Genomic DNA, 25,477 nt, shown 5'->3' on the forward strand with positions numbered 1-25,477 from the left:
TTCTAATATTATTTTTTTATGGTTTGATTAAGCCTACAGTTAGAAAATTGTAATAGAAATCTAATTTACCAAATGGACTTATTTTTGAAGGTCATTACTTGTACTGTTTTCATAAGGGCTTAGAATTAGCAGAATCAATTAAAGGAAATGCTCTTTTTTTATTTTTAAAGATTTATTTATTTGAGAGAGAGAAAGAGTGCAGGTGCAAGCAGGGGGAGGGACAGAGGGAGAGAGTCTCAAGCAGACTCCCAGCTGAGTGCAGAGCCCCCACATGGGGCTAGATCCTGTTATCCATGAGATCATGATCTGAGCCAAAATCCTGAGTCAGAGGCTTAACTGACTGAGCCACCCAGGTGTCCCAAAGAAAACACTGTTAATGGAGACGTTAAAAAAATATCTTCTCTTGGGGCACCTGGTTGGCTTAGTCAGTTGGGCAGCCGACTCTTGGTTTCAGCTTGGGTCTTGGTCTTGGGGTCCTGGGATTGAGCCCTGTTTGAGGCTCCATGGTCCACAGTCCCTCTGCTTGAGGATTCTTTCTCTCTCCCTCTGCCCCTCTCCTTCCACCTCCTTCCTGCTTGTGCTCTCCCTCTCTCTCTCAAATAAAGAAATCTTAAAAAAAAAAAAAAAACTCCTAGTATTTATTACTCATTATATTAGATTGCCCAGTATCTCTCTTAGTAATAGTGGAGAAAGATTGTTTTCATTTAACTAAAATTGTCATGTAACTATTTTAAGAATGAGGTGAAGTGGTGAGAAGAATGCTGGCTTGGTGATATTAGAGCTGAATCCTTATTATCTATAGTAAGAAGTTAGAATATAGTTTGTAGAGGCAAAATATCAAGACATAGAAGAACAAGCATTTGTATGCTATATTGTATTGTTTTATACCAAATAGATAAAAGATTTGAGTGTTGGCTTTAGGGAGCAGAAACTGACAAAGAAGAAGGGATTGTTGTTTTTTATAATTTTTTAGAACTATTTGTACAATTAAAAAAAAATAAAAAATAAAAATTAGGGCACCTGGTGGCTCCATCAGAAAAGATGAATACCCAACTTTTGTAGCAACATGGATGGGACTGGAAGAGATTATGCTGAGTGAAATAAGTCAAGCAGAGAGAGTCGATTATCATATGGTTTCACTTATTTGTGGAGCATAACAAATAGCATGGAGGACATGGGGAGTTAGGAGAAGGGAGTTGAGGGAAATTGGAAGGGGAGGTGAACAATGAGAGACTATGGACTCTGAAAAACAATCTGAAGGGTTTTAAGAGGTGGGGGGGTGGAAGGTTGGGGGAACCAGGTGGTGGGTATTAGAGAGGGCACGGATTGCATGGAGCACTGGGTGTGGTACAAAAACAATGAATACTGTTATGCTGAAAATAAATTAAAAAAAAATGATTAAAAAAATAAATAAAATAAAATGGCAAAAAAAAAAAAAATTGGGGCACCTGGTGGCTCAGTCATTTGAGCATCTTACTCTTGGTTTTAGCTCTGGTCATGATCTCATGATTTGGGATGAAGCCCTGAGTCAGGCTCCACACTCAGCAGGGAGTCTGCTTGAGGATTAATCCCTCTGCCCCTCCCCCACTCTCTCTTTCTTGAAAATAAATAAATCGTTAAAAAGATTGTTTTAAAAATTGGAGAAACCCACATATTCTGATATCTGGTTTCATACTTGGCTTGCACAAGGGTGATTAAACATACTAGTTTAGCTTGGTTTGTAAAGCAGAATTCTTCTGGGGTATAGAAGTGAAAATAGGAAAACTTGCATGGTGTTCTTTGCATAACCTGGAATACCCTAGAAAAACCTAGCTTTAGGTTATTTTTTACTTCCCCATAAGGTGATTCTATTTCTTTGTCTCTTGGAATTTAGGGATTTCTGAGATTGAGATAACAGGCCACTACCTCTGCTTTGAACATTTTTGTAAATAGTGTATTACATGTGTTAAAATTTTGGATGTGTTTTTATAATTGGGATAAAAAGAAAAAGGTGAACATAAAACTAAAATGGTTTTTATTTTGTGGAATATTTTGGTTGAACACTGGCTCCCCAAAATTTCCTGTCCACTGTCGTAGAAGAACTTTGAGCATTTTGTTACCTATATTGTGGATATTATTTGTGAAATAAATTTGAGGATCATTTTTTAACCATCATAAATTTTTTCCTGTTTTACAGACTTTGTCCATTGGTGTTCTTGATATTTTTGGGTTTGAAGATTATGAAAATAACAGCTTTGAACAGTTCTGTATTAATTTTGCTAATGAACGTTTACAACACTACTTCAATCAGCATATTTTTAAATTGGAGCAAGTGAGTACTTAAATGCATATATGCTTCCCCCCTGCCTTGTTTCACCCACTTATCTTCACACACATATATACATATATAAATTTTGAGTCATTTTAAATCTTACACTTCCGTGAAGATACTAGAGTCTTCATGTCCATGTTAGCAAATGAAAAATCAGAGCATAGTTTTTGAGCCGTACGATATGGGGTTTCCTTTTTTTCCCCCCCCTAGACTTCAGGTAGATTCAAAAATACGTGCTTGCTTGAGTCCACCTTTGAATGAAAAAATGCATGAGCTTGGTTTGGGTTTCTGTTGGTGATTTTTAATTGCTACCATGTTTTTGGTCACTGTGTATAATGCTAAATATGCTTGTTTGATTGTTTTGGTCTCTTAATCCAGTTAATTGCTTTGGTGTCTTCTGTATCTGTGGGGTAGAGGAGTTTTTAAGGTAGAATCTTGAATCAGTTTAGAGTACAGATATAGGGGAATAGGTTGGTGTGGAGAGACCAAAATGGTAACTAGATATTTCTTGGGAGAAGCTCAGATTGATTTAGAGTCGAAAGAGTGAGGCATCAGTTTCCATGAGAATGCTTACGGTAAATGCAGGGTCAGTGAAAACATGGGCTCCTCCTCCAAGCCAAGTTTCAAGTTAGTAACAAGTTGAGATTGTAGCGCACAATTTCAGTTTGTATAGGAAGATATAAACATTTCTCTCAAGGGAAATGAAGAAATGCAATGAACAGGAGGATCAAAACAGGTCTACAAAACAAACAAAAAAATCTTTCTTATCACTGGGGCTTGTTGCCCTCTGTCCTACCTCTAAGTACATCAGTTTCGCTTAAAGGGTTATGAGGACTGGTTAACAGTAGCACAGGCAGCACTAGTTTTGGCCATCTTGATAATGCTTAAAATGTTTAACACATAACTTTTTAGCTAGACCCTCTGATGGAGCTATTAAAAGATAGGCAATACTATTTGTTATAATATTAGCTAACATTTATGTAGTACTTACTTTTAATTAGGCAGGTGCTATTTTTGTTCTAGTTTTACAGATGATACCTAAAGTCAGTATTCAGACCTTAACACTCTGGCTCCATAATTTTTGCTTTTACCCAAAAGCTGGTCTGGGTTTCGTCTACTTGACTCATTCTGGTGTTCTTTTAGCTAGACCATGCTAAACTGGTATTTTTTTTTATCTCTTGCAAATGGATATAAATATATGTACTGGAGGATTGGAGAAATGCATTTTGTTGACTGTGTGCTGTGTTTTACAAAGAAAAGGTATTCTCTATTTCTGAAATTATTTTTACCTTTTCTAGAAGTGTTGATTAGACATTGAGAAGCCATAAGAGATACTTTGCCTAAAACATGTATAAAAAATAAAACCTTGCAGTTTATGGAAAACCTGTTCAGAACTACTTGGGGGTTGGGTGATCTTTATTTGCTACCCTGAATATCATAATTTTGGGCAGTGTGTTGGAATTATGGATCAGAAGACTTAGATTCTAAGATACACCTTGTTTTTCCTTTCAAGTTTCAGTATTCTCTTCTGTAATTTAATGTAGTGGGTATGCTTTTGCTATAATTTATAGAAAGTTTGGAGATCTTACACCTCTTTGCCATCTCATCTATTTAATTCTTCCTTTCTCTCCCTTATGTTTTTTCACTTAAAATTGATTTGCTGGGAATAAGAGATTTAAGGCAGTTTAAATATTAACTGTTTTCTTTATTTGTATATCAGTGGTACCTAGAATGAGATGGGTTTACAATGAGTATTTGTTAAATTCAACTGAATACAAAATCATTTAAGTAGATAAAACTTTTTAAAAAAGAAGGTAGAAATAGAAAGTTATCAAATATGCTTTGGAGGAAACATCTTGAAAAAAATTTTTATTTTTATTATTTTTAAAAATTAACATAATATATTATTTGTTTCAGGGGTACCAGTGTGTGATTCATCAGTCTTATGCAATTCACAGCACTCACCATAGCACATATCCTCCCCAATGTCCATTACCCAGCTACCCCATCCCTCCCACACCCCTTCCACTCTCGCAACCCTCAGTTTGTTTCCTGAGATTAAGAGTCTCTTATGGTTTGTCTCCCTCTCTGGTTTTGTCCCATTTTATTTTTTCCTTTCTCCCATGATTCTCTGCCTTGTTTCTCAAATTGAAAATTTTGAATACTAAAGTAAATTTTGTCCAGAAATGTCCCCATCAGTTGCCCTGCAGGATGATAAGTGCCATAGAAGGTTAAAGTAGTGATATAAAGGATGAAGTTGATTAGAACTTCCTACAAGTCTACCAAGATTTCCCGGGTGTGATTCTGGAATATAGTTTTGAATAGAAGATTGAGTTTAACAGATTGTCAATGGGGAGAAAATCTTTTAAACAAAAGTAACAATATCCTTAAAATTGTGAGGCATAAAACAGCATGGTACTTTTGAGGAACTGAAAATAGCATAGCTAAAATACATGATATAAGAATGGAGACAAGGAGGGAAATAAGTTTATGAAATATCCTTGGGTCATATAGTTGTGGGCATTATATGTCATGCAGAGGAGATTGGAATATTTCTTTTAGAAAATGAAGAGTAATTTGAAATATATTTAGCAGGGTATTTGAACTGTGGAAGGTGGACTGAAGAGAGGGTAAAATACCTGGAGAGAAGGACATAATACATAAGACAGTTGAAGTAGTGTGAGTGTGTGATTCTGAGTCCTGAATCACAGGTATATGTAAAGATAATGTGGAATAAGAGACAGACCGGAAGAAGTTTCTGTGACTTGATTTAAATAACTGTTGTTATTTATAATACTGCTGTCTTTTTTCCTTTACTTGCTCAGAATTATCCTTCAAGTCATTGGCTTATCACTAAATTGAATAACAGTCATGTGTCACACACTGTGCTAGGCCTTGAAGACAGAAAATTTAGAGTAAAGGGATCTTATCTGAGATGTTTATTATCTAGTGAGGGTTTTTTTTTGTTTTTTGTTTTTTTGTTTTGTTTTGTCTGGTTTTTTTTTTTTTTGTTTGTTTATTTGTTTCTGTCACTTGGGGACATGTCAGACTAGGAAATTTTGACCAAATTACATTGTAGAACACCTAAAAAGAATGAACAAAATATATTTGAAGGTACATCTAAATAAGTGAAATTCTGCAGGCCTTATATCTGCAAGAAGGAAACGCAGGGAGAGGAGCCCAGCATTTTTGGACTGCTTTGTTGCTAAAGACATTTCTCTGTTCTGATAGAGAGGTACTGATTCTGAAAGAGCCAGGCGTGTGAATCTGAGAGAATGAAGAGGGTTTTCCAGATTCAAGAGCAAGGAAGAACCCGCTGATAATTCCTATAGGCTTTCTGCTTGTGACCTTAAAGGGTTACATCTTAGAAATAAAGATAAACCAGAAATAGATCAGGCATCTTAGGAACTGAAGCCCAGTTTAAAATCTCCTCATTTCCAATGGGGTTAAAAGAGTGTAGAATTCCTGGGGCGCCTGGGTGGCTCAGTGGGTTAAGCCGCTGCCTTCGGCTCAGGTCATGATCCCAGGTCCTGGGTTCGAGCCCCACGTCGGGCTTTCTGCTCAGCAGGGAGCCTGCTTCCTCCTCTCTCTCTGCCTGCCTCTCTGCCTACTTGTGATTTCTCTCTGTCAAATAAATAAATAAAAAAATCTAAAAAAAAAAAAAAAAAAAAAAAAAAAAAAGAGTGTAGAATTCCTGATGTTCTTAGCTACCTGCCAAGAACAAATTCACTGTCCAGTGGAGGAAGAGATCATCCTAGTGCTAAAATTATCTGTATGATTTTTCATATACAGGATCTAGCATTCAGTTTCTTTCTTTCTTTTTAAAGATTTTATTTATTTGTCAGAGCACAAGTAGGGGAGCAGCAGGCAGAGGGAGAAGCAGGCTCCCCACTGAGCAGAGCCTGATGCAGGCCTTGATTCCAGGACCCTGAGATCATGACCTGAGCCAAAGGCAGATGCTTAACTGACTGAGCCGCCCAAGCATCCCCAGCATTCAGTTTTTTAACTGAGAATTTTTTTTTTTTTAAAGACAAACATGGAGAGAAAACAACATGAATAAAAACCAAGAGAAGTGAGACAATAGGACTGTACTATAGGAGATCCAGGAAATGATGTTAACAGAAATGAACTTTAAAATATTAGTGGTTTGAAGAAATTTTTTGAAAGTAATATTTTTATTAAAGAATTACAAAGAAATTCCAAGCTTAAGAAAATCTAGAACTAAAAGGTAGAGTGAAATTAAGAACACAATGATAGTTTTAAACATTTAGATAGAGCTTAAGAGAGGATTAGTGATTTGAAAGATAGGCCACAAGAAAATACCAGCCTGATGAAAAAAGGAAAATACAAATAGTATAAGAGACATATGGAGCATAGTGAAAATGTCTAACATATGTGTAAGAGAAATTCTGGAAAGATGTATGTGAGAAAAGAGAGAATAGGGTAGATACTATATTTGAAAAGATAATGGTTGAGAATTTTTCCAAAACTTATTAACACACAAAAGAAAAAGATCCTACATTTGAGAGGCTGTGTGAATTCAAAGCATCTGAAATACAAAGATAGTCATATAGTAAACCAAAGACAGTGAAAAAATCTCAGAAGCATCTGGGGGTTGGAGATGGGCAGTAGGAAGCAGTACCCTTAAGGAAGGAAGCAACCGTAAGACTGGAACTCGGGCTTTTAGGGGAAGCAGTGAATGACAGAAGGCAATTGAATATTTTCCTTAAAACTGAAGTATGTTATTGGGCAGTAGCTAAATTATCCCTACAGCAGCTCAGAGATGTAGGAAGGAATAAAGAGCAGTGAACATTTTAAAGAAAAAAAAAAAGGGAGCATTGGTTGTGGTGAATCTAAATGAGTATTAACTAAATTAGGCAAAGATAAAAATATCTTTTGTGGTTTAATGTTTATGTAGAACTAAAATGAATGTTCAGTAGCATTTAAGTCAGGAAGATAGTACATGGAATTTAAGATACTCTAAGATCTTTGTATTAAAGGTTAAGTTCTAGAAGATGTTTTTTCTGTTAGATATTGATAAGTAAAGATACATGTTGTGATTTTAAGATAACCACCAAATAGTAAATGAATATAAAAATTGTCAAGTTAGTACGGGGAATAAGTAAAGTAAAAACTCCAGTAGTTCAAAAGAAACCAAGAAAGAAGCATAAAAGTGTATCAGGAAAGCAGGACAAATAGTAAATAGTAAAGATTGTTGATTTAATCCCACAAAATATCAGTGATTGTGTTAAATATATATGGACTCATTACTCCAAGTAGAAGTGAAATATTGTTAGGCTGGATATAAAACAAAAGTAAATTACTACTTATAAGAAAGATACTTTTTTTCCCCTACCCCCCAGCAACAACCCTCAGTTTGTTTCCTGAGATTAAGAGTCTCTTGTGGTTTGTCTCCCTCCTGATCCATCTTTTCATTTTTTCCTTCCCTACCCGCCACAGACCCCTGCCCTGCCTCTCAAATTCTTCATATCAGAGAGATCATATGATAATTGTCTTTCTCTGATTAACTTATTTTGCTCAGCAAAATTCCCTTTAGTTCCATCCCTGTCATTGCAAATGGCAAGATTTCATTTCTTTTGATGGCTGCATAGTATTCCATTGTGTGTATATGTATATATATATACACACATATATATATGCCACACCCTCCTACACTATTGGTGGGAATGCAAGCTGTGTAGCCACTGGAAAACAGCATGGAGGTTCCTCAGAAAGTCGAAAATAGAGCTACCCTAGGCAATCTCACTACTGGGTATTTACCCTAAAGATACAAATGTAGTCATCTGAAGGTGCATGTGCACCTGAATGTTTATAGCAGCAATGTCCATCAAAAGAAAAGATACTTTAAATATAAGCATATAAAAAAGTTACAAATAAAAGGATGGAAGAAGCTTTAGTAAACCTGAACCAAGAAAGAGCTGGTATAGCTATATTAATATCATTAATAGCATTGCCAGAGATCAAAAAGAATATTCGGTAATATGAAAGTGTCAATTCACCAGGAAGTATGCAATTCTAAATTTATAGGTTCCTGATGACAGACTCAAAGTATATAAAACAAAAATAAATAAAACTAAAAAGAAACATGTAATTATAGTGGAATATTTTAACAAATCTTGCTGACTAGCTAACAGAATAAGCAGACAAAAGAAAAAGTCGGTCCTGGTATAGATAATTTAAAGCACCCAGATGATATAGAATGTGCTTTTGTGGGTGCCCAGTCCTGCCTACCTTTAGGTTAGAATGCCAGTTTCCTTAGGCCCAAACTTGTATCAAATAAGGATATAGAAGAATTTTTTTGGTGGGTGGATATAAAAGATTTTTATTTATTTCTTTAAAAGATTATTTATTTATTTATTTATTTGGCAGAGAGAGAGAGAGAGAGATCACAAGTAGGCAGAGAGGCAGGCAGGGGAGGGGGAAGCAGGCTCCCCGCTGAGCAGAGAGCCCAATGCGGGGCTTGATCCCAGGACCCTGAGACCATGACCTGAGCTGAAGGCAGAAGCTCAACCCACTGAGCCACTCAGGTGTCCCTATTTTATTTTTTAAAAGATTTTATTTATTTGTCAGAGAGAGAGAAAGCACACAAACAGGGGGAGCAGCAGGCAGAAGGAGAAACAGGCTCCCTGCTGATCAAGGAGCCTGATGCAGGACTTGATCCCAGGACCCTGGGATCATGATCTGAGCCAATGACAGACCCTTAACTGACTGAACTACCCAGGTATCCCTAAAAGACAGCAAATACTTATTTGACATACATAGATAACTGCAAATTTACAAAATGTATGAGATTTGTGTGTATACTGGACCATAACACAAGGGTCAAATTTCAAGGATTGAAACGACACATACTTAAATACCATAAAGAAATTATGCCTGAAACCAATGGTCAAAAGATAACTGGAAAGAACCTTTATGGGTAAAAATTAATTAATACACTTCTACGTAGTCTAGAGGTTGAAGAAAATACACTGAACTGAATGAACATGTTGCATCTTAAAACTTGTGGGATGTAACCATAGGTGTATTAAGAGGAATATTTTATAGCCATTAGAAGATTTTAAAATTGAAGAGTAGCAGTGATATATATAAATATCCAGCTGAACAAATTGGAAAAAGATCTGCAAACTAAGCCAAAGGAAAGTATAAAGAAGGAAATAATGAAGATAAGAGAGGAAATTAAGTACGAGTAAAAACAAATATGCCATGAAGAAGATTAACAAAGCTAAAGTAATGCTTTGAAATGACTAATAAGACCTCTCAAGAAATTCACCCAAGTGAGCAACAAAGAAAGCGATGTAAGTAATCAATTACAGTTATACAGAGGACATCATTGTGGATCCTATTAAAAAGATAATAGTATTCACTTAACAGCTTTATGTTCATAAGTACACTTATGAAATGATATGAAAAAAAAAACCTGACATTCCAAAATCTGATTCCTATAACTATTAAAAATATTGAATGTGTAATTAAAAGCCTTTTCATAAAGTATGTTGTAAGCCAAGATGGCTCCATTGGTGAATCTGCCAACATTGAAAGAATTAGTATCAGTTTGACATATATTCTTAATGTGGAATAGAACAAAAGGGGACAATTCATAATGCATTTTAGGGGGCTAAGATAACACTGATACCCAAATCTGTTTAAGAATATTATTAGAAGTGGAAATTAAAGTCAATTTACTCATAAGCATAGATTTAAAAATTTTTAAATAAATATTAGCAAACTAAATCTAGCAAGATATGTAAAACGATAATATATCAGAACCAAGTGGAGTTTTTTTCTGGTGTGTGTTAACATTTAATTATCAATTGATTTAATTAATCTATTAACAAAACGGGGAAAAAACTTATGGTGATTGCATAGTATGGAATGCTATGCTTCAGTAGAAGCATTTGATAAAACTACATAACCATTCATGTTAAAAAAATCATCAGCAAACTAGGTATAGAAGGGAACTTCCTGCTAAAGGGCATTTATGAAAATCTATAAAATATCATGCTTAATGGAAATAGACTGAATGCTTTCCTCCTGTGACGAAGGCAGGGATTTTTCCTCAGAGTTTTTATTATGAACATAGACATGTGAGGACATCCAGATGGATGGTAAACACAGGAAAAAATTTTTCACTTAGGAGTCATCAGAGAATTAAAATTAAAACCACAGTAAGATATTCCTACGCATTCATGAGAGTGACAAAATGAAAAAAATTGATAATACAAATATTAGAGATACCGTTCATGGGAAAGTCCCATACACGGGTGGTGGTTGCATAAATTGGTCTATGTTTAGCAAGCTGCTTGGCAGTATCTGCTGAGGTTATACGTGTGTAGTTTACAAGCCTGTGTTTTCACTTTCAAAATGCATATAAAAGCAGACTAAAAGTTGTGTGCTCAAATGTAAATAGTGGCATTTTTAATGGCTAAAAATTAGAAATAACCATCCTGTAATAGTGTAGTGGTTGAATAATTTGCATCTAAATGCACAGCATGGGTTTTCAAAATACTGTTCTCCTGTTCCTGTTGGTAGCATCACCTAGGAACTTGTTAGAAATGCAAATATTGGGCCCCACTCTGTACCTACTTAATCAGAAATTCTGGGCCTGGGGCCCAGTGGTCTGTGTTTTATTAAGTCCTTTATGTGATTCTGTTGAATCTGTTGAACAGATTTTGTGAGTCTGTTGAAGTTTGAGATCTAATGCTCTTTCATAGATTTGGCATACTTTTTCTGTAAAGGACCAGACAAAGAAGTCTTTTAAGACTTTTGGGCAATATAGTTTCAATGCTGCTATTACATTGAGAAAGCAGTCGTAGATAAAGCATAAATGAGTGAATATGATGTTCTACAACCCCTGCCCTACAACAATTAAAAGGGATGCTAAGCAAAGTAAGTGGGTCAGAGAAAGACAAATGCCGTGTGATTTCACTTACATGTAGAATTTAAGAAACAAAACTGAAGAACATAAGGGTAAGCAAGGAAAAATGGAGGAAGTTGAAAATGAGAGGGAGGCACACCATAGGAGATGCTTAATTTTAGGAAACAAACTGAGGTTTGCTGGAGGGGAGGGGAGTGCAGGGATGGGGCAACTGGGTCACGGGCATTAGGGAGGGCACTGGGTGTAATGAGCACTGGGTGTTCTATGCAACTGATGAATCACTGAATTCCACCTCTAGAGTATTACTACACTACATATGAGCTAAATTGAATTTAAATAAAGGATTAAAAAGATAGATGAACTTTAGATGCATTCTATAACCTGCATATGTCTCTGAAACTAATGTTGAGTTAAAAAAAAGGCAGAAAAGAACATATGTTGTATGGCTCTGTTTATATTAGATTTATAAACAGATGAGTCTCACTGGTGTTATTAGACGTTAGGATAATAGTTAACCTTGGCAAGGGTGTGTGAATTGTAATTGAGAAGAGGAAATGAGGGAAGGATTTTGGACTGTTGTATTAACATCTATAAGAATCCATATGCTTGTTAACCATGCTACAGATAGAAGAAACAGGACATGACGATTCACAGACCTGTACCCCTGAGGCAAATAATACATTATATGTTAGTAAAAAAAAATAATAATAAAATAAAAAAATTTAAAAAAAAAGAAACAGGACAAAAAAACATTCTTACTACTGCACGGGGTGACCTTTATATAGCAATTATTTTCTTGTGAATTTACTAATTAAAAGGAAAGAATTAATCATTTACCTTTCCTAAATTTGCATGTCATCCTTGCACAGGTGCCATGTTAATTAATCTTCCAGTTTTAATATATGTGCTCCTGAAGTGAGCACTTTTCCCGGTTAGAGTAACTACAGTTTATATTGCACCAGTCTTATTTACAGAATGATAGTAATAATAATAATAATACCCAAAGAATGATAAAAATCACAAAATCACTAATTTGCAAAACCACCATATTTGTAGAGAAGTGCATGAAAATTATCAGTGCATTCTAAAGACATCAGCCGACTGGGGTATTTACTTGGTGCCTATAAATATTCTGGCAATGTAGAAACATCTTTTTGAGATTGTCAGGGGCCTTGTTTTGAAAAACAGTTTAAAAGCATCACCAGGATAAATATAAGATTATTTCTCAGTACACAGAAAAATAAACAACTGTAATAGGGGCTTAATAGTTGTTGAATAGTTGTTCAATGCCTTAGCTTTCATTTTTTAAAATCTTGGATTTGAAACTTTTTTTTAAAACATATTTTAAGGGTTCCCCCCCCCCCAGGGTTTTATTTTATCAAACGCAGTATGTATGAATTCCATATTCCAATTTCAGTGATCACTGGAGATGATGGCTTTTACTTTTCCCAGATACTGTTTCATTAAATTCGTTATTGATAATCCAACAAATACTCAGTCCTTTTTGATGGTTTAGGGTCATGTTGGAGAAGTTAGGCTTCTTCATTTTATATTTTTCTTTAGTGCAGTTCCTCAGATAGTGTGGCTAAAACAAATCCAGCTCTCAATTTTCACCTGGGTGGCATACAAATAGCATGGTAACAAAAAAATTTGATTGTATGTACTTTTTGATGAAAATAGACGTATACTGTATTAAGGTTTTATATAACCGAAATTATGCATTCTTCCATTGTGTAGATTAATGACCTAAAGGGGAAAAGTTTTGTTCTTTTAAGCCTGGCAAAAGCTTTTCAGTCTTTATTATCATATACCTATTATTTTCTGCACGATGTATAAATTGTGAATTTATTTCCTAGGAGGAGTATAGAACTGAAGGTATCAGCTGGCACAATATAGATTATATTGATAATACCTGTTGTATAAATCTTATTAGCAAGAAGCCAACAGGTCTGCTCCATCTTTTGGATGAAGAAAGCAAGTGAGTATGATTCTTTCAGCAAGTACCTTTCAGTCAAAAGTGTGGTTCTTTTCATTTGGGCTTTTCATGTCCTTTTAATTTTCTTCTTACATACTCAAATAAGGAGTCAAAGTTTCCCTTGTGTGTATTTTATTGTGTGTATATGTTTCTAGGAAAATTGGGTGAACCTTAATATTGAATTTTTACTTGAGTTTTTCCAGATTCTTCTACAGAGTTACTTTGATGTTAAATTTGTTGGCATATTTTTTTATTGTTGCATGTTCCTCTCTTTTTGAATTGAGTTTTATATGAGATGTGTTTGTAGTTTTCATGTTTAGCAGAAAAGAGTATCATGTTAGATTAGTGATGTCTGCCACAGATGTGCAGGTGGAAAGTAGCAACATATGCCAAGTATTTGACATCCTTTGTTAGCACTGTGTAGTATACCAAACATGTATATAAGCTTTAGAAATGAGACGTCATAGAGCATCCTCTACAGTGTTTCTAGTGCTCTGTAAAGTACTATTTATAGTTAAATTATCCTAGAAGATGGCAAGTCTAGAACTGGAGAAACTGAAGTGATGGAGAGTGAGTTTTCTGTCACTCTTTAGTAAAATACTAAGTAACTGAATTAGATTGTTTGATTTTTAACTATAAATATTATATGCATTGAAGTAAGATAGAAAGTACTGGGGATTCGCTATCATAGGTGGGATGACCATACATCACCAGTTTTGAATGGGACAGTCTAAAGTTTGTGTCTGTTGTCCAGTTTAGTTATTAACGGTACCTACTTTTATTCCCAGATATTCTGGTTTGTATGGTAAGTTGTGTGTCACCCTATTAATATGCCATAGGCATATAGAAATTGCTACCTAAAAATATAAAATAATATGGTAGAATGCAAAATATATTGAAAAGGAGAATGCTAACAGTTACATCTACTGACTCTATCACCAGTCTATTTCCATTAATCTAAATGAATTAAAGTGCAATTAACACAAAAATATTTTATGTACTAAGTTGTGTAAAAGTTTTTTTATATTGCTCTGTATGCCCCAAAACATGTATTATCCTTTATAAAATAGTAAGGTTAGTGGCTCTTAACTAGTTACATAGCTTAAGTCTGGTGTATTTTATTTTGGAAAGCTTCGTAGATGATTTTGATACTCAGTGTTGAGAACTATTATGGTTGGTGTCAAAATATTGAGTAGTTCTGTTTCTTTGATGGTTTAGGGTCATGTTGGAGAAGTTGGAGAAGGTAGGCTTCTCCAACATGTATCATGTATTTTATGATAACAAAAAGAACAAAGTTTAAGCAAGTTTAAATAAAGATCATATAGGTAATAAGTGATGGATTTGAGATTCAGATACTCCAGGCATTTCTGACTAATTAGCTTGTGCTTGAAGTATTGTCCTATAATGTTTCTCTGTAATAGGCTATGGAGTCAGAAGTTCAGGGTTGCATTCCATCCCTATTAACTACCTTTAGCCAATCTCTGAATATTCTTTGTTCTTAGTTTTTTGCATGTAAAAAGGAAATGATTATGAGAAATGATAATTCTGTTTGCTATATATCTTAAGGTGGTTGTGAGCAACAATTGAGATAGTTAAGTATATAATTAAAACATGAATAGAGGAAAGGGTTCTTATCTGGCCTGTCATTCCTTATGTAAAATATTTTGAATTCACATCTTACTATACAAAGACTGTATTTCGTTGGTCATTTGCTACCTCACATAATAAATATTGCCCAATAAGAGAATATCAACTTTGTCATTACCCAGAAGTTCTTGTGGGGAAGCCATGTGGCCAGAAATTACAGTGAGACAGATTTTGGGCTCAGTGTAAGAAAGAACTTTCTAATCATTAGAGCTGATTAGCAGCTATTTTATAAGGTAATAAAATTTCCTATTATAAACCCTCCTACACTGTTGGTGGGAATGCAAGCTGGTGCAACCACTCTGGAAAACAGCATGGAGGTTCCTCAAAAAGTTGAAAATAGCGCTACCCTATGACCCAGCAATTGCACTACTGAATATTTACCCTAAAGATACAAACGTAGTGATCCAAAGGGGCACGTGCACCCGAATATTTATAGCAGCAATGTCCACAATAGCCAAACTATGGAAAGAACCTAGATGTCCATCAACAGAAGAATGGATAAAGAAGATGTGGTATACACACACACACACACACACACACACACACACACATACACACACAATAGAATACTATGCAGCCATCAAAAGAAATGAAATCTTGCCATTTGCGACAACATTGATGGAACTAGAGGGTATTATGCTGAGCTAAATAAGTCAATCAGGGAGACAATTATCATATGATCTCCCTGATATGAGGAAGTAGAGAGGCAACATGGGGGGCTTAGGGGGTAGGAAAGGAATAAATGAAACAAGATGGGATTGGGAGGGAGACAAACCATAAGAGACTCTTAATCTTACAAACAAACTGAGGATTGCTGGGGGGAGGGGGTTCGGGAGAGGGTGGTGGGGTTATGGACATTGGGGAGGGTATGTGCTATGGTGAGTGCTAGGAGGTGTGTAAACCTGGTGATTCACAGACCTGTACCCCTGGGGATAAAAATACATTATATGTTTATAAAAAAGTAGAAAATAAAAAAAAATATAGATGAGGAAGCCCAGGTGTGGGGAGGTTAAGCAATGTATCAATATTATAAAGATAATAAATGGCAGAGTTAGAATTTAAAAAAAATTCCTATTATAGTAATTCTTTTGCATCATTTGTCAGGGTATTGTTGGTAGGAGACTAAACTGAATAACCATTTTTTAAAAGATTTTATTTATTTATTTATTTATTTGAGAGAGAGCGCAAGCATGAGTGGTGGGGAGCGACAGAGGGAAAGGGAGATGCAGACTCCCTGGTGAACAGGGAGCCCTATGTGGGGCTTGATCCCAGGACTCTGGGATCACAACCTGAGTACCAGGCAGACACTTAACTGTCTGAGACACCCAGGTACTCCTGGACTGAGTAACTTCTTAATTGTCCCTTCAATTATGCTTCTATATTCAGTCTTATATATTCTATATATTCTTCTATATTCTATATGAAGACTTTTTATAAATTCTATTATTATTTTCTTCACTTTATGTGTCAGTCCTGTTGTTTTTACCTCCTCTGGTAAATGGACCACTTTGCTCTATGCTTTAACATCCCAGAAGATACAAAGGCATGAAATGTTTTCTCTCTGCCAAAGTTGGACAGAAAATAAATTAGTCACATTTAGGAAGAGCTATTTTGGGAACCACTTAGACTAGTTTTCCTCTAACAACTGTTTTTTTTCTATAGGGAATATATAACGTGAAATATATCCTTAGCAGGATTCCTATGTCATTCCGTGCTTTAGGTGCATGGGTTTGAGATCAGAAGTCTTGCTTAATCTTGTCTCTGTTATCTCTTGGCTTTGGGCAAGTTTGACCTTGGGCAAGTTATTTAAGCTTGATTGTAAAGGATGTAGCATGAAATTTAGGAAGGAGTAGAATAAGCAAAGTTAGGTATGAGCAGGATGTTAGGAGTGTTACCAGTCTTTCCTTCAGTATTCAAAGTATGATCTCTTAATGTGAGTGCTGGCAGCACCTTGAAGCTTCTTAGAAATGCAGAATCTCAGACATCTACCCCAGTCTTCTTTTAACAAAATGAAATTAAGACCAGAGCATTCATTTAGGACAGCATTTTGTTAGTCTTGTCTGGTCCTAAGAAATACCTGAGTAATGTGGAGATAGTCCTGATCATCACCCTAGCATCACTTCAGTAGAATCACAGGAATGGGGTCTAGGTACTGGTATTTTTTTTTATAAGTTTTTTTTTTTTTAATTTGACAGAAATCACAAGTAGGCAGAGAGGCAGGCAGAGAGAGAGGGGGAAGCAAGCTCCCTGCTGAGCAGAGAGCCCAACGTGGGGCTCCATCCCAGGACCCTGGGATCATGACCTGAGCCGAAGGCAGAAGCTTAACCCACTGAGCCACCCAGGCGCCCCTAGGTATTGGTATTTTTGAAAGCTAAAGAAACACAGAAAGAAGCATGGAAACACTAAGACTATCCTGGCAGATACCCTTTGGGGAACACTAGATGGAAGAGCTTTGAAGTGCACAATAATTTCTCTGTTCCAAGCTCTTATGCTTGATATTGTAGTGTGTATCCACAAGTGTTTGTTGAATATAGGACATATGGAGAGCTTTTCTTTCCATCTTCCCTTGTTTGGAATAAAAACTGTTCTCATATATGTCTTCCTTTGAAAATCTCTTTTCTCCATTTGAAAGTAAGAGAAAAATAAATCACAAGCTCTTCATTTACTCAGAAGATTACTTAGAGACAATGAAATGAGTATCCTTCCTGAAGAAAAGTGTCCTGCTGTGAAGTGGTAAGGCATAAGTTTGCAGAGGTTGAATTGGGTCTAGGCTTAGGAGCTTGGATTTGGTCACTTTGCCTTGGTGAACCATAAATTTTCCTGAGTAGGGGAGGCACATGATTAAAGCAGTATTATAGGAAAATTTTGATATTTTGATTTGGTGACTTAAAACAAGGTAAGATTAGAGTACTGAGACTACTGTGGAGGCTGTTGCTGTACTCTTTGTTTCAAATTGCAAGAGTTAACAGTCCATTCTAGAATGGCTTTAGAGTTCTGGAATGGACAGAGAGAGCTGGATGGTGATGATGTTTTGAGGAAGGGATAGTATTTGAATGCAAAAGCAGACCTAGTTGAATAGGAAGTTGAATAGGAAGATGGCAATATTGGCAATGTTATAAAGTAGGTAACATTTATGTCCTCCCTATAAGGATGCCAGCTAGTGTTAGATGTTTTTACTAGTGTTATTTAATTCTGTTAACACTGCAATACCTCATTGTACTCATTTATGGAAAACTAGTTCTTAAAGCTTGCTGTAGGTCACATATAGAACTGGTAATCTGAACTATGACTCTCTGACACCAAAGGCCATTCTCCTTCCTGATCCTAATACATAAAACACAATTATTTTCGTTGTGATTTTGGAATCATTTCTACACATCAGATTTTGTATTCAGCATCTTTGCAACCTCATGTCACATTATTTCTCATTATTTCAACTCTGATTAAGTGAAACTATTTTCTAAAAGATACTTGCTTTCTCCTTTTTCCATCAGTGATATTTCCTCTATTTGAAACTCCTACCCAGCCTTTAACATTTAGTTCATAATTGCCTCCTATATCTTCTTTGAATCTTTTTTTTTTTAAGATTTTATTTATTTATTTGACAGAGAGAAATCACAGGTAGGCAGAGAGGCAGGCAGAGAGAGAGGAGGAAGCAGGCTCCCTGCTGAGCAGAAAGCCCGATGTGGGGCTCGAACCCAGGACCTGGGATCATGACCTGAGCCGAAGGCAGCGGCCTAACCCACTGAGCCACCCAGGCGCCCCCTTCTTTGAATCTTTCCATTATTCCCAACCACTAGTGGTTTTTTTCTTTTTGGAACTTTTCTTTACAAAAATATTTATTTATTATTAGAGAGATTGAGAGAGAGGAGGAGGAGGAGAAGAGACAGAGGGACAAGCAGACTGCACTGAGCGCAGAGCTGACGTGAGGCTCAATCCCAGAACCCTGAGATCATGACCCGAGCTGAAGCCAAGAGTTGGATTTTTTAAAGATTTTATTTATTTATTTGAGTGAGGGAGACAGAGATAGTGACAGAGAGCATGAATGGGGAGGAGAGGGTGAAGCAGGCTCCACATTGAACAGGGAGCCCAAGGAGGGTCTCGATCCCAGGCCCCTGGGATCATGACCTGAGCGGAAGGCAGATGCTTAACCCAATTGAGCCATCCAGGTGGCCCCTAAACTTTTATATTCCTGTATTTGCTATCATGTAATTATTTCTTAATAGGATCATTTGAGTTATCTCTAGATATGAAATACTCATCAATGGGTATAAACCATTGAGACATATTTGAAATAATAATAGATATAAAATTATGTAGTTACTGGTACAGGTGAGAAAATTGCTACTTAATTTATGTTTGAAGAAACAGGAAAACAGAAAATGACTATGGATTTAAGACCTGTCCAAATTGAGAGAGCATTTTCTGTTTGGAAGTTCTTGGCCCCAAACAAAGTATCACTTGAGTTTTATTATCCTGTTGGTTTTACAGAAGTGCCACAGGGTGCGATCTGAGCTAAATACCTGCAGACCCGAGTTCCTTTCATAGTTCTGCTGCTCGGAGAGTGTGAGTTTGGGCAAATTGGGACTTTTGATCCCTCATCTGTAGAACACCAGTCCTTCTTACACTCCCTTTTCAGCTTGTTAAGAGAATCAGATTAGATGGTATAAGTGAAAACTCATTGTAATTTGCTATAAATGTGTTAGATGGCAGTGTAATTATAATGTATTAAAAAAAGAGACTGTATTAACAACTGCATTTTTCTTTAGTGTTTTGCTTTTTGTTTTTAATGCAGCTTTCCACAGGCCACAAATCAAACATTGCTAGATAAATTTAAGCATCAGCATGAAGAGAATTCTTACATTGAGTTTCCAGCCGTGATGGAGCCTGCTTTCATCATAAAGCATTACGCTGGGAAAGTGAAGTATGGGGTCAAGGTCAGTAAATTTCTCATTGATGTGCCTTAGGGGTGAAAGTGTTCTCTACTATATCATCGTCCCAGTCACAGTGCCTTCTGTGCAGTTTATGGAGGCTCTTGATCAGTAACAGTTGGAGACGGAGACATTTTATAAAGGTACTGCTAACATTCAGATTCTACCTTGCAACATATTACAGTCTTATTCACATAAGACTGGTGTTGGTTTCCTCCTACAGATAAGCTCAGGATCAGTCCCAGTCCCTTCTAATCGTTTCTTCTTCTTTTTTTTTAATCTGAAGAATAGAGATAATATATCTTGAACCAAGTATTTCATTATGTAGTTTACTTTTTCACTTCTCATCCATGAGACTTAACAGAGGCTTCATGTCTTTATGCACCATTAGGTATTTGTGAGCTTGCACTCCTAATGAATATATTGAAGCTTTTAACTCTTGTGGAGGAGAATCTTCAGAATTGTGGCCATTTCTTTTTTGTAATTAGTGAGCCGGTTACCCTTCAACCACTTGATATTTAAGATTGTCATTTGGTAGTTTCCCAGGCAAGGCAGTGATGGTATGGAGAGTAGTAGAGCAATATATTTTCTCTTGGGTATTGAGGTGAAAGTCACAATTAAAAGCACTCTTTCATTTGTCACTGATTGACTTAGTCTGTATGTTAAATACAGACTATGTGTCAGACCCTGTGCTTGGTGTTTGGGACGATGTAGTGATGAACCAGGAAGACATGTTCTTGGCTCCGTATATACATATGTGTGTGTGTGTGTGTGTAATATAGATAAATGGGATATTGCCACAAATAAATGAACAAGTCCTAGGAAAGAAAGTAGTGAAATAGTGGAATTAGAATTTGGAGATCCATGAATACCTCTCTGAGAACTTAAGTTTTGAGGGTTAACCTGAAGCAAGTGTTACCTTGGTGAGGAGCTGGGATGATGAATATTCCAGGCCATGAGATAGAGAATAAGTATGTTAAAATAATTGAAAACAGGCCAGTGTTACTAGATTATGGTGAGCAAGGGAAGTAGTGGCATGAAACAAATTTAGAGAATGAATAGCAAATTAATTCTTCATGGCTTTTAGACCAAGTTAAAGGAGTCTGGTTTTTATTGAAATTATTATGGGGAACCACGAAAAGATTTTAAACAGGCTGTGATTTGTGTTTTTAAGAGATTGCTTTGATTGCTTTGAGGAGAAGGAACAGCAGAGGATGAGAGTAGAAGCTGGCAGATAAATTAGGAGCTTTTTAAAATAGTTGAGGTGAAATGTTAAGGTAAACTGAACCACGGGTGGCGGTATAGATAGAGGAGATGTAGATGATTATGAGATATATTTTGGAGGTATAATTGGTAGAGGCTGATTGATGTATCCTAGCTAAGTGACTTCTGGCTATAGCTGATGGGTGAATTTGAGGTGTTATTTCTGAGATGGAAGAGACAGAAAGGAACAGATTTTAGAACAAACATTAAGAATAACAGAGTGGAATGATAGTTCCCAGGGGCTGTGGGATGGGAGAATTGAGGAAATGTTGGGCAAAGGATACAAACTTGCAGTTAGAAGATGAGTAAATTCTGGAGATCTAATGCACAGCATTGCGATTAAAACAACATTGTGATAATAGCATTGTCTTCAGAGTTCTTAAGAGAACAGATTTTAGGTGTTCTTACCACAGAAAAGGAATGATAGTTATATGACCTGATGGAGGTGTTAGCTAATACTATAGTGGTAGTTCTATTGCAGTATATAAATGTATCAAATCAGCACATTATACACCTTATACATTACATGTTAGTTATATCTCAATTTTTTTAAAAAATATTTTGAAAATGTAGTTTATTTATTTTTTATTTATTTATTTTTAAAGATTTTATTTATTTATTTGACACAGAGAGAGATCAGAAGCAGGCAGAGAGGCAGGCAGAGAGAGGAGGAAGCAGGCTCCCCGCCGAGCAGAGAGCCCGATGCGGGGCTCGATCCCAGGACCCTGAGATCATGACCTGAGCCGAAGGCAGCGGCCTAACCCACTGAGCCACCCAGGCGCCCCTGAAAATGTAGTTTAAAACAAAAACAAGAAAACTTGAGCTATGAAGTCATACAATGAGGTGCATAAATCCTAAGTGTACAGATTTGTCATGCCCCTTCCTAGCTCATTCTCCCTGACACAGAGGTAACCACTACCCTCATTTTTTATCCTGTTTTACTTGTTATTACATTTCAGGTAAATGGAATCATACAGTATATACACTTGTGCCTGTGATTAATCATCCTTAGAAAGGTTGAAAGTAAAAGAATGGAAAAAATATATAGAGAGAAAAAGTATATATAGAAAGTAAAAGGATGAAAAAAATTATATCACCCAAACCCTAAGTAAAAGAAATTATTAGCAGACAAGGTAGATTTTACAGCAAGAAGTATTAATAAAGTTAAAGATGCACATTTCATAAAAATAAAAGGAACCTGTTTGATAGGAAGACACAACATCAAAAGTTGTATGTACTTACTGTTTGGATTCATTATACAAAAACCAAAGGGAGAATAAAAGAAGAACTGGAAAAATCCATCTAATTGTAGATTTTAATATATATCTCTTTAGTAGCTAACAGAATAAGATGCAAAATGAGTAAAAACTAAAAAATTGAATAGCATTATTAAAAACTGACCTACTTGGCATATCATAAGGATAGCTAGACAGTCTTTGAATGTTTAAACACAAGTCTTCTATGTAACCCATGAGTCAAAAAAGAAATCACAATCACAATGCTAATTTTATTATTTATTTATTTATATTTAAAGATTATATTTATTTATTTATTTGAGAGAGAGAGAGGGACAGATAGACAGACAGACAGAGAGATAGCAAGAGTGAACACCAGCAGGGAAGAGCAGAGAAGCAGGCTCCCCACTGGGCAGGAGCCCTACATGGGGCTTGATCTCATGACCTGAGCTGAAGGCAGACACTTAACCATTTGAGTCATCTATGTGCTCCTATAGTGCTGATTTAAAAGTGAGCATTAATAAAAATGCAACATACTAAAATTTGCAGAATCTGTAGCAATTGGTAGGATGCATTTAAAGCAATGATTTATAATTTTAAATGCATGCATTAGGAAGAATGGTTGAAAGTAATTATCTAAGCTTCCATTTCAAGAGACTGAAAAAAGAACAGCAGATTAACCCCCCCTTCAAATTAGAGGGAAATAATAAAGGGAAGACTAGAAATTAATGCAATAGAAAACAGACATGCAGTAGAGAAGTTAACAAAGCCAAATATTTATTCCTTGAAAAGGTAACAGAAAATGATAAAAGATAATAGAATAAAATAAAATGAAAAAAAGTAATAGAAATAATCTATAATAGAAAAAAAGATTTTAAAAATAGATGCCAGAAAAGAAAAAGAGGACTTAACTATATACTCAACAGATGTTAAGAAGGGTCTCAACATATTTGCCAATAAATTTGACATCATAGATAAAATGGAGAATTCCATGAAAATCACACATCAAAACTGACACCAGAAATACAGGAAAAGCTGAGACGCCTATTTCTGTCATATAATTTGAATCAGCAGTTTAAACTTCCCCATAGAGGAAATTCCAGGCCTGTATGGTTTCCCTGGCAAATGCTTCCAAACATTGAAGTAATACTAGTCTTATGCATTTGCTTTTAAGTTTGAGATACCTTTAAGGTGTAGAAATGGGTCTCGGACATAACAACAAAGATCTGAGTTGGAAATACAGATTGGGCCTCGTCATATAGATAGTGTTTAAAGCCATTACTACGGTTGAGATCACCTGATGTAAGATGATTGAGTGAAAATTTTTCCAAGAGTACAAAAGACCAAACCCCAAGAATATCAAATATGGTAAGTAGTAAATCACAAAATGTATTGTTAATAGAAACCAAGAGAAAATTTCCAAGAAGAATGATATGATTAGTTTATGAAATACACTTAGAAGTCTGGAACTATAAAGACAGATGAGACCATTACGTTTGGAAAATAAAGGTTTCCATCAACATTTGACACCCATCATGGGAAAAAATTCTAGAATTTTACTTTGTACAGTATAGTTATTAATAGGATGGAATGGTCTTTGGTATAAAACAGACAATTTTCAGTTCCTGTAGTACTTACTATGTTTGACCTTTGGCAATTATCTTTCTGTTTACTTATCAGTAAATTATGGTTTGTAATTATTCTACCTTATTAAGTAATTGTTAGAATTGAATAAGTTATGTATAGTGCTTAACTTAGTGCCTGACGTCTTATTTGCCCTTGGTAAGTATTAGCCAGTGATGGTGGTGGTGGTGATTTGGATTTGAAAATTTTTATCAGTTTTACTAACTTTTATAATATATACTTTTGCTCAAAGGGTGTTAAGGGACAAGCCAAGGACCAAGATTCCTGGCCTGTTTCTCCTTTTCTCCTCTTCTTAGGAGAACAAAGACTAGGAAAGGAAACCCCTAAAGAAGTCCAAACTGCCTTCTGGAAAACATCATACTAGACATGCTCCTCATAGAATTCTGAGTTAAAGAGCTGTTATGTCAAGTTGCACCAACTCTGAGTGATGTACTTACCAACTTTTAATCCTCTTATCTGGGTGCGATTACAGCCAAATGCCTACTCTATACATATCAGTCTGGAACATTCTTCCACTGAGTGTAAACTTTTTATTCTCCTTGTCTTTCTGTGGGATATTTTAACCCATTTTCTTCTGTTAAATCCCCTCCATCCCCTATCGGCAAGTGGTGTGTACTGTCTATTTACAGTCCTTAGGTAATATGTATATTTTCTGCAGTCTCTGTAGGCCTCCTAGGCATATATATTCATCTGCTTTCTTGATGTCTGTATGCAGATACGGTATAGTGATAATGAGTGGCTGTCTTTGAATCCCTATTCTACTTACTGTGTTATAGGGGCCAGGATAGTTAACTTCTCCATGACTGAGTTTCTTCATGTATAAAATAGGAGTAATAATAATATCTATCTCAAGCAATTGATAGGTGGATGAAATAAGCTTAAATGAGAAAACACATGTAAAGTGCTCAGAAGAGTGCCACACACATATTACCTTTCAATAAATGTTACTTGCCGCTATCGTTATCCTCACCATCTCAAACTTCACTTGCACAAAACTGATCTTTTGATTTCATTTCCTATCCCTAAATCTTCTCTTTTCTCTAGACTTCTCCATATCAATATGGTACCTCCACCTAGTTCCTAAAACCCAAAATATAGGTGTTAACCTTATTCCCTCATTCTTTCACCATGCTATAATACACCAGCTAATTCTTTGCCTTACTTCCAAAACATATCCCAAATATAGTAACTATTTTCCCTTTATGCTGTTACCACCAATGTAGTCTTAAGTCACCATCACCTTTTGTTTGGATTATTTCAATAGCTGGTCTCCTGTTTTCCATTCCTTGTATAAATTCATTCCCTCTGCAGCATCCAGTGATATTTATAAAATATCATTTAGCTCCATTGGCTTTCTTTTATATTTGAATAAAATCTACAAACTCCTAACTCAGGCTTGCAATACCTATTTATTTGCCAAATCTTCCACCACTCTCACCCTTGCCCAGAATATTCCAGCTCCTGATCTTACTGTTTGTCTACTAACTTGTCCTACCACCTATACATAATAGGTGTTGTATTCTCTTTGTTTGGAACACTGTTCCTTGTCTTCTCATGTCTGGCTCCTTTCTT

The 25,477-nt window shown here is 35.8% G+C and overlaps 1 protein-coding gene and 1 pseudogene across 9 annotated transcripts in view; one reads left to right on the forward strand and one right to left on the reverse strand.

The window, feature by feature from the left end:
• The window catches only part of MYO9A (myosin IXA), a 283,068-nt gene that overhangs the window by 97,221 nt on the left and 160,370 nt on the right, over nt 1-25,477 (forward strand). For all 9 annotated transcript variants that reach the window (XM_047735391.1, XM_047735390.1, XM_047735387.1 and 6 more), the window contains 3 exons: nt 2,177-2,311; nt 13,067-13,188; nt 19,628-19,769. In XM_047735391.1, coding sequence (XP_047591347.1) covers nt 2,177-2,311; nt 13,067-13,188; nt 19,628-19,769 — 399 coding nt within the window. The remainder of the gene's footprint in view (nt 1-2,176; nt 2,312-13,066; nt 13,189-19,627; nt 19,770-25,477) is intronic.
• Nucleotides 12,035-12,133, reverse strand: LOC125105804 (uncharacterized; annotated as a pseudogene).

The sequence above is a fragment of the Lutra lutra genome, chromosome 7 (assembly GCF_902655055.1).
Source record: "Lutra lutra chromosome 7, mLutLut1.2, whole genome shotgun sequence".
Lineage (NCBI taxonomy): Eukaryota > Metazoa > Chordata > Mammalia > Carnivora > Mustelidae > Lutra > Lutra lutra.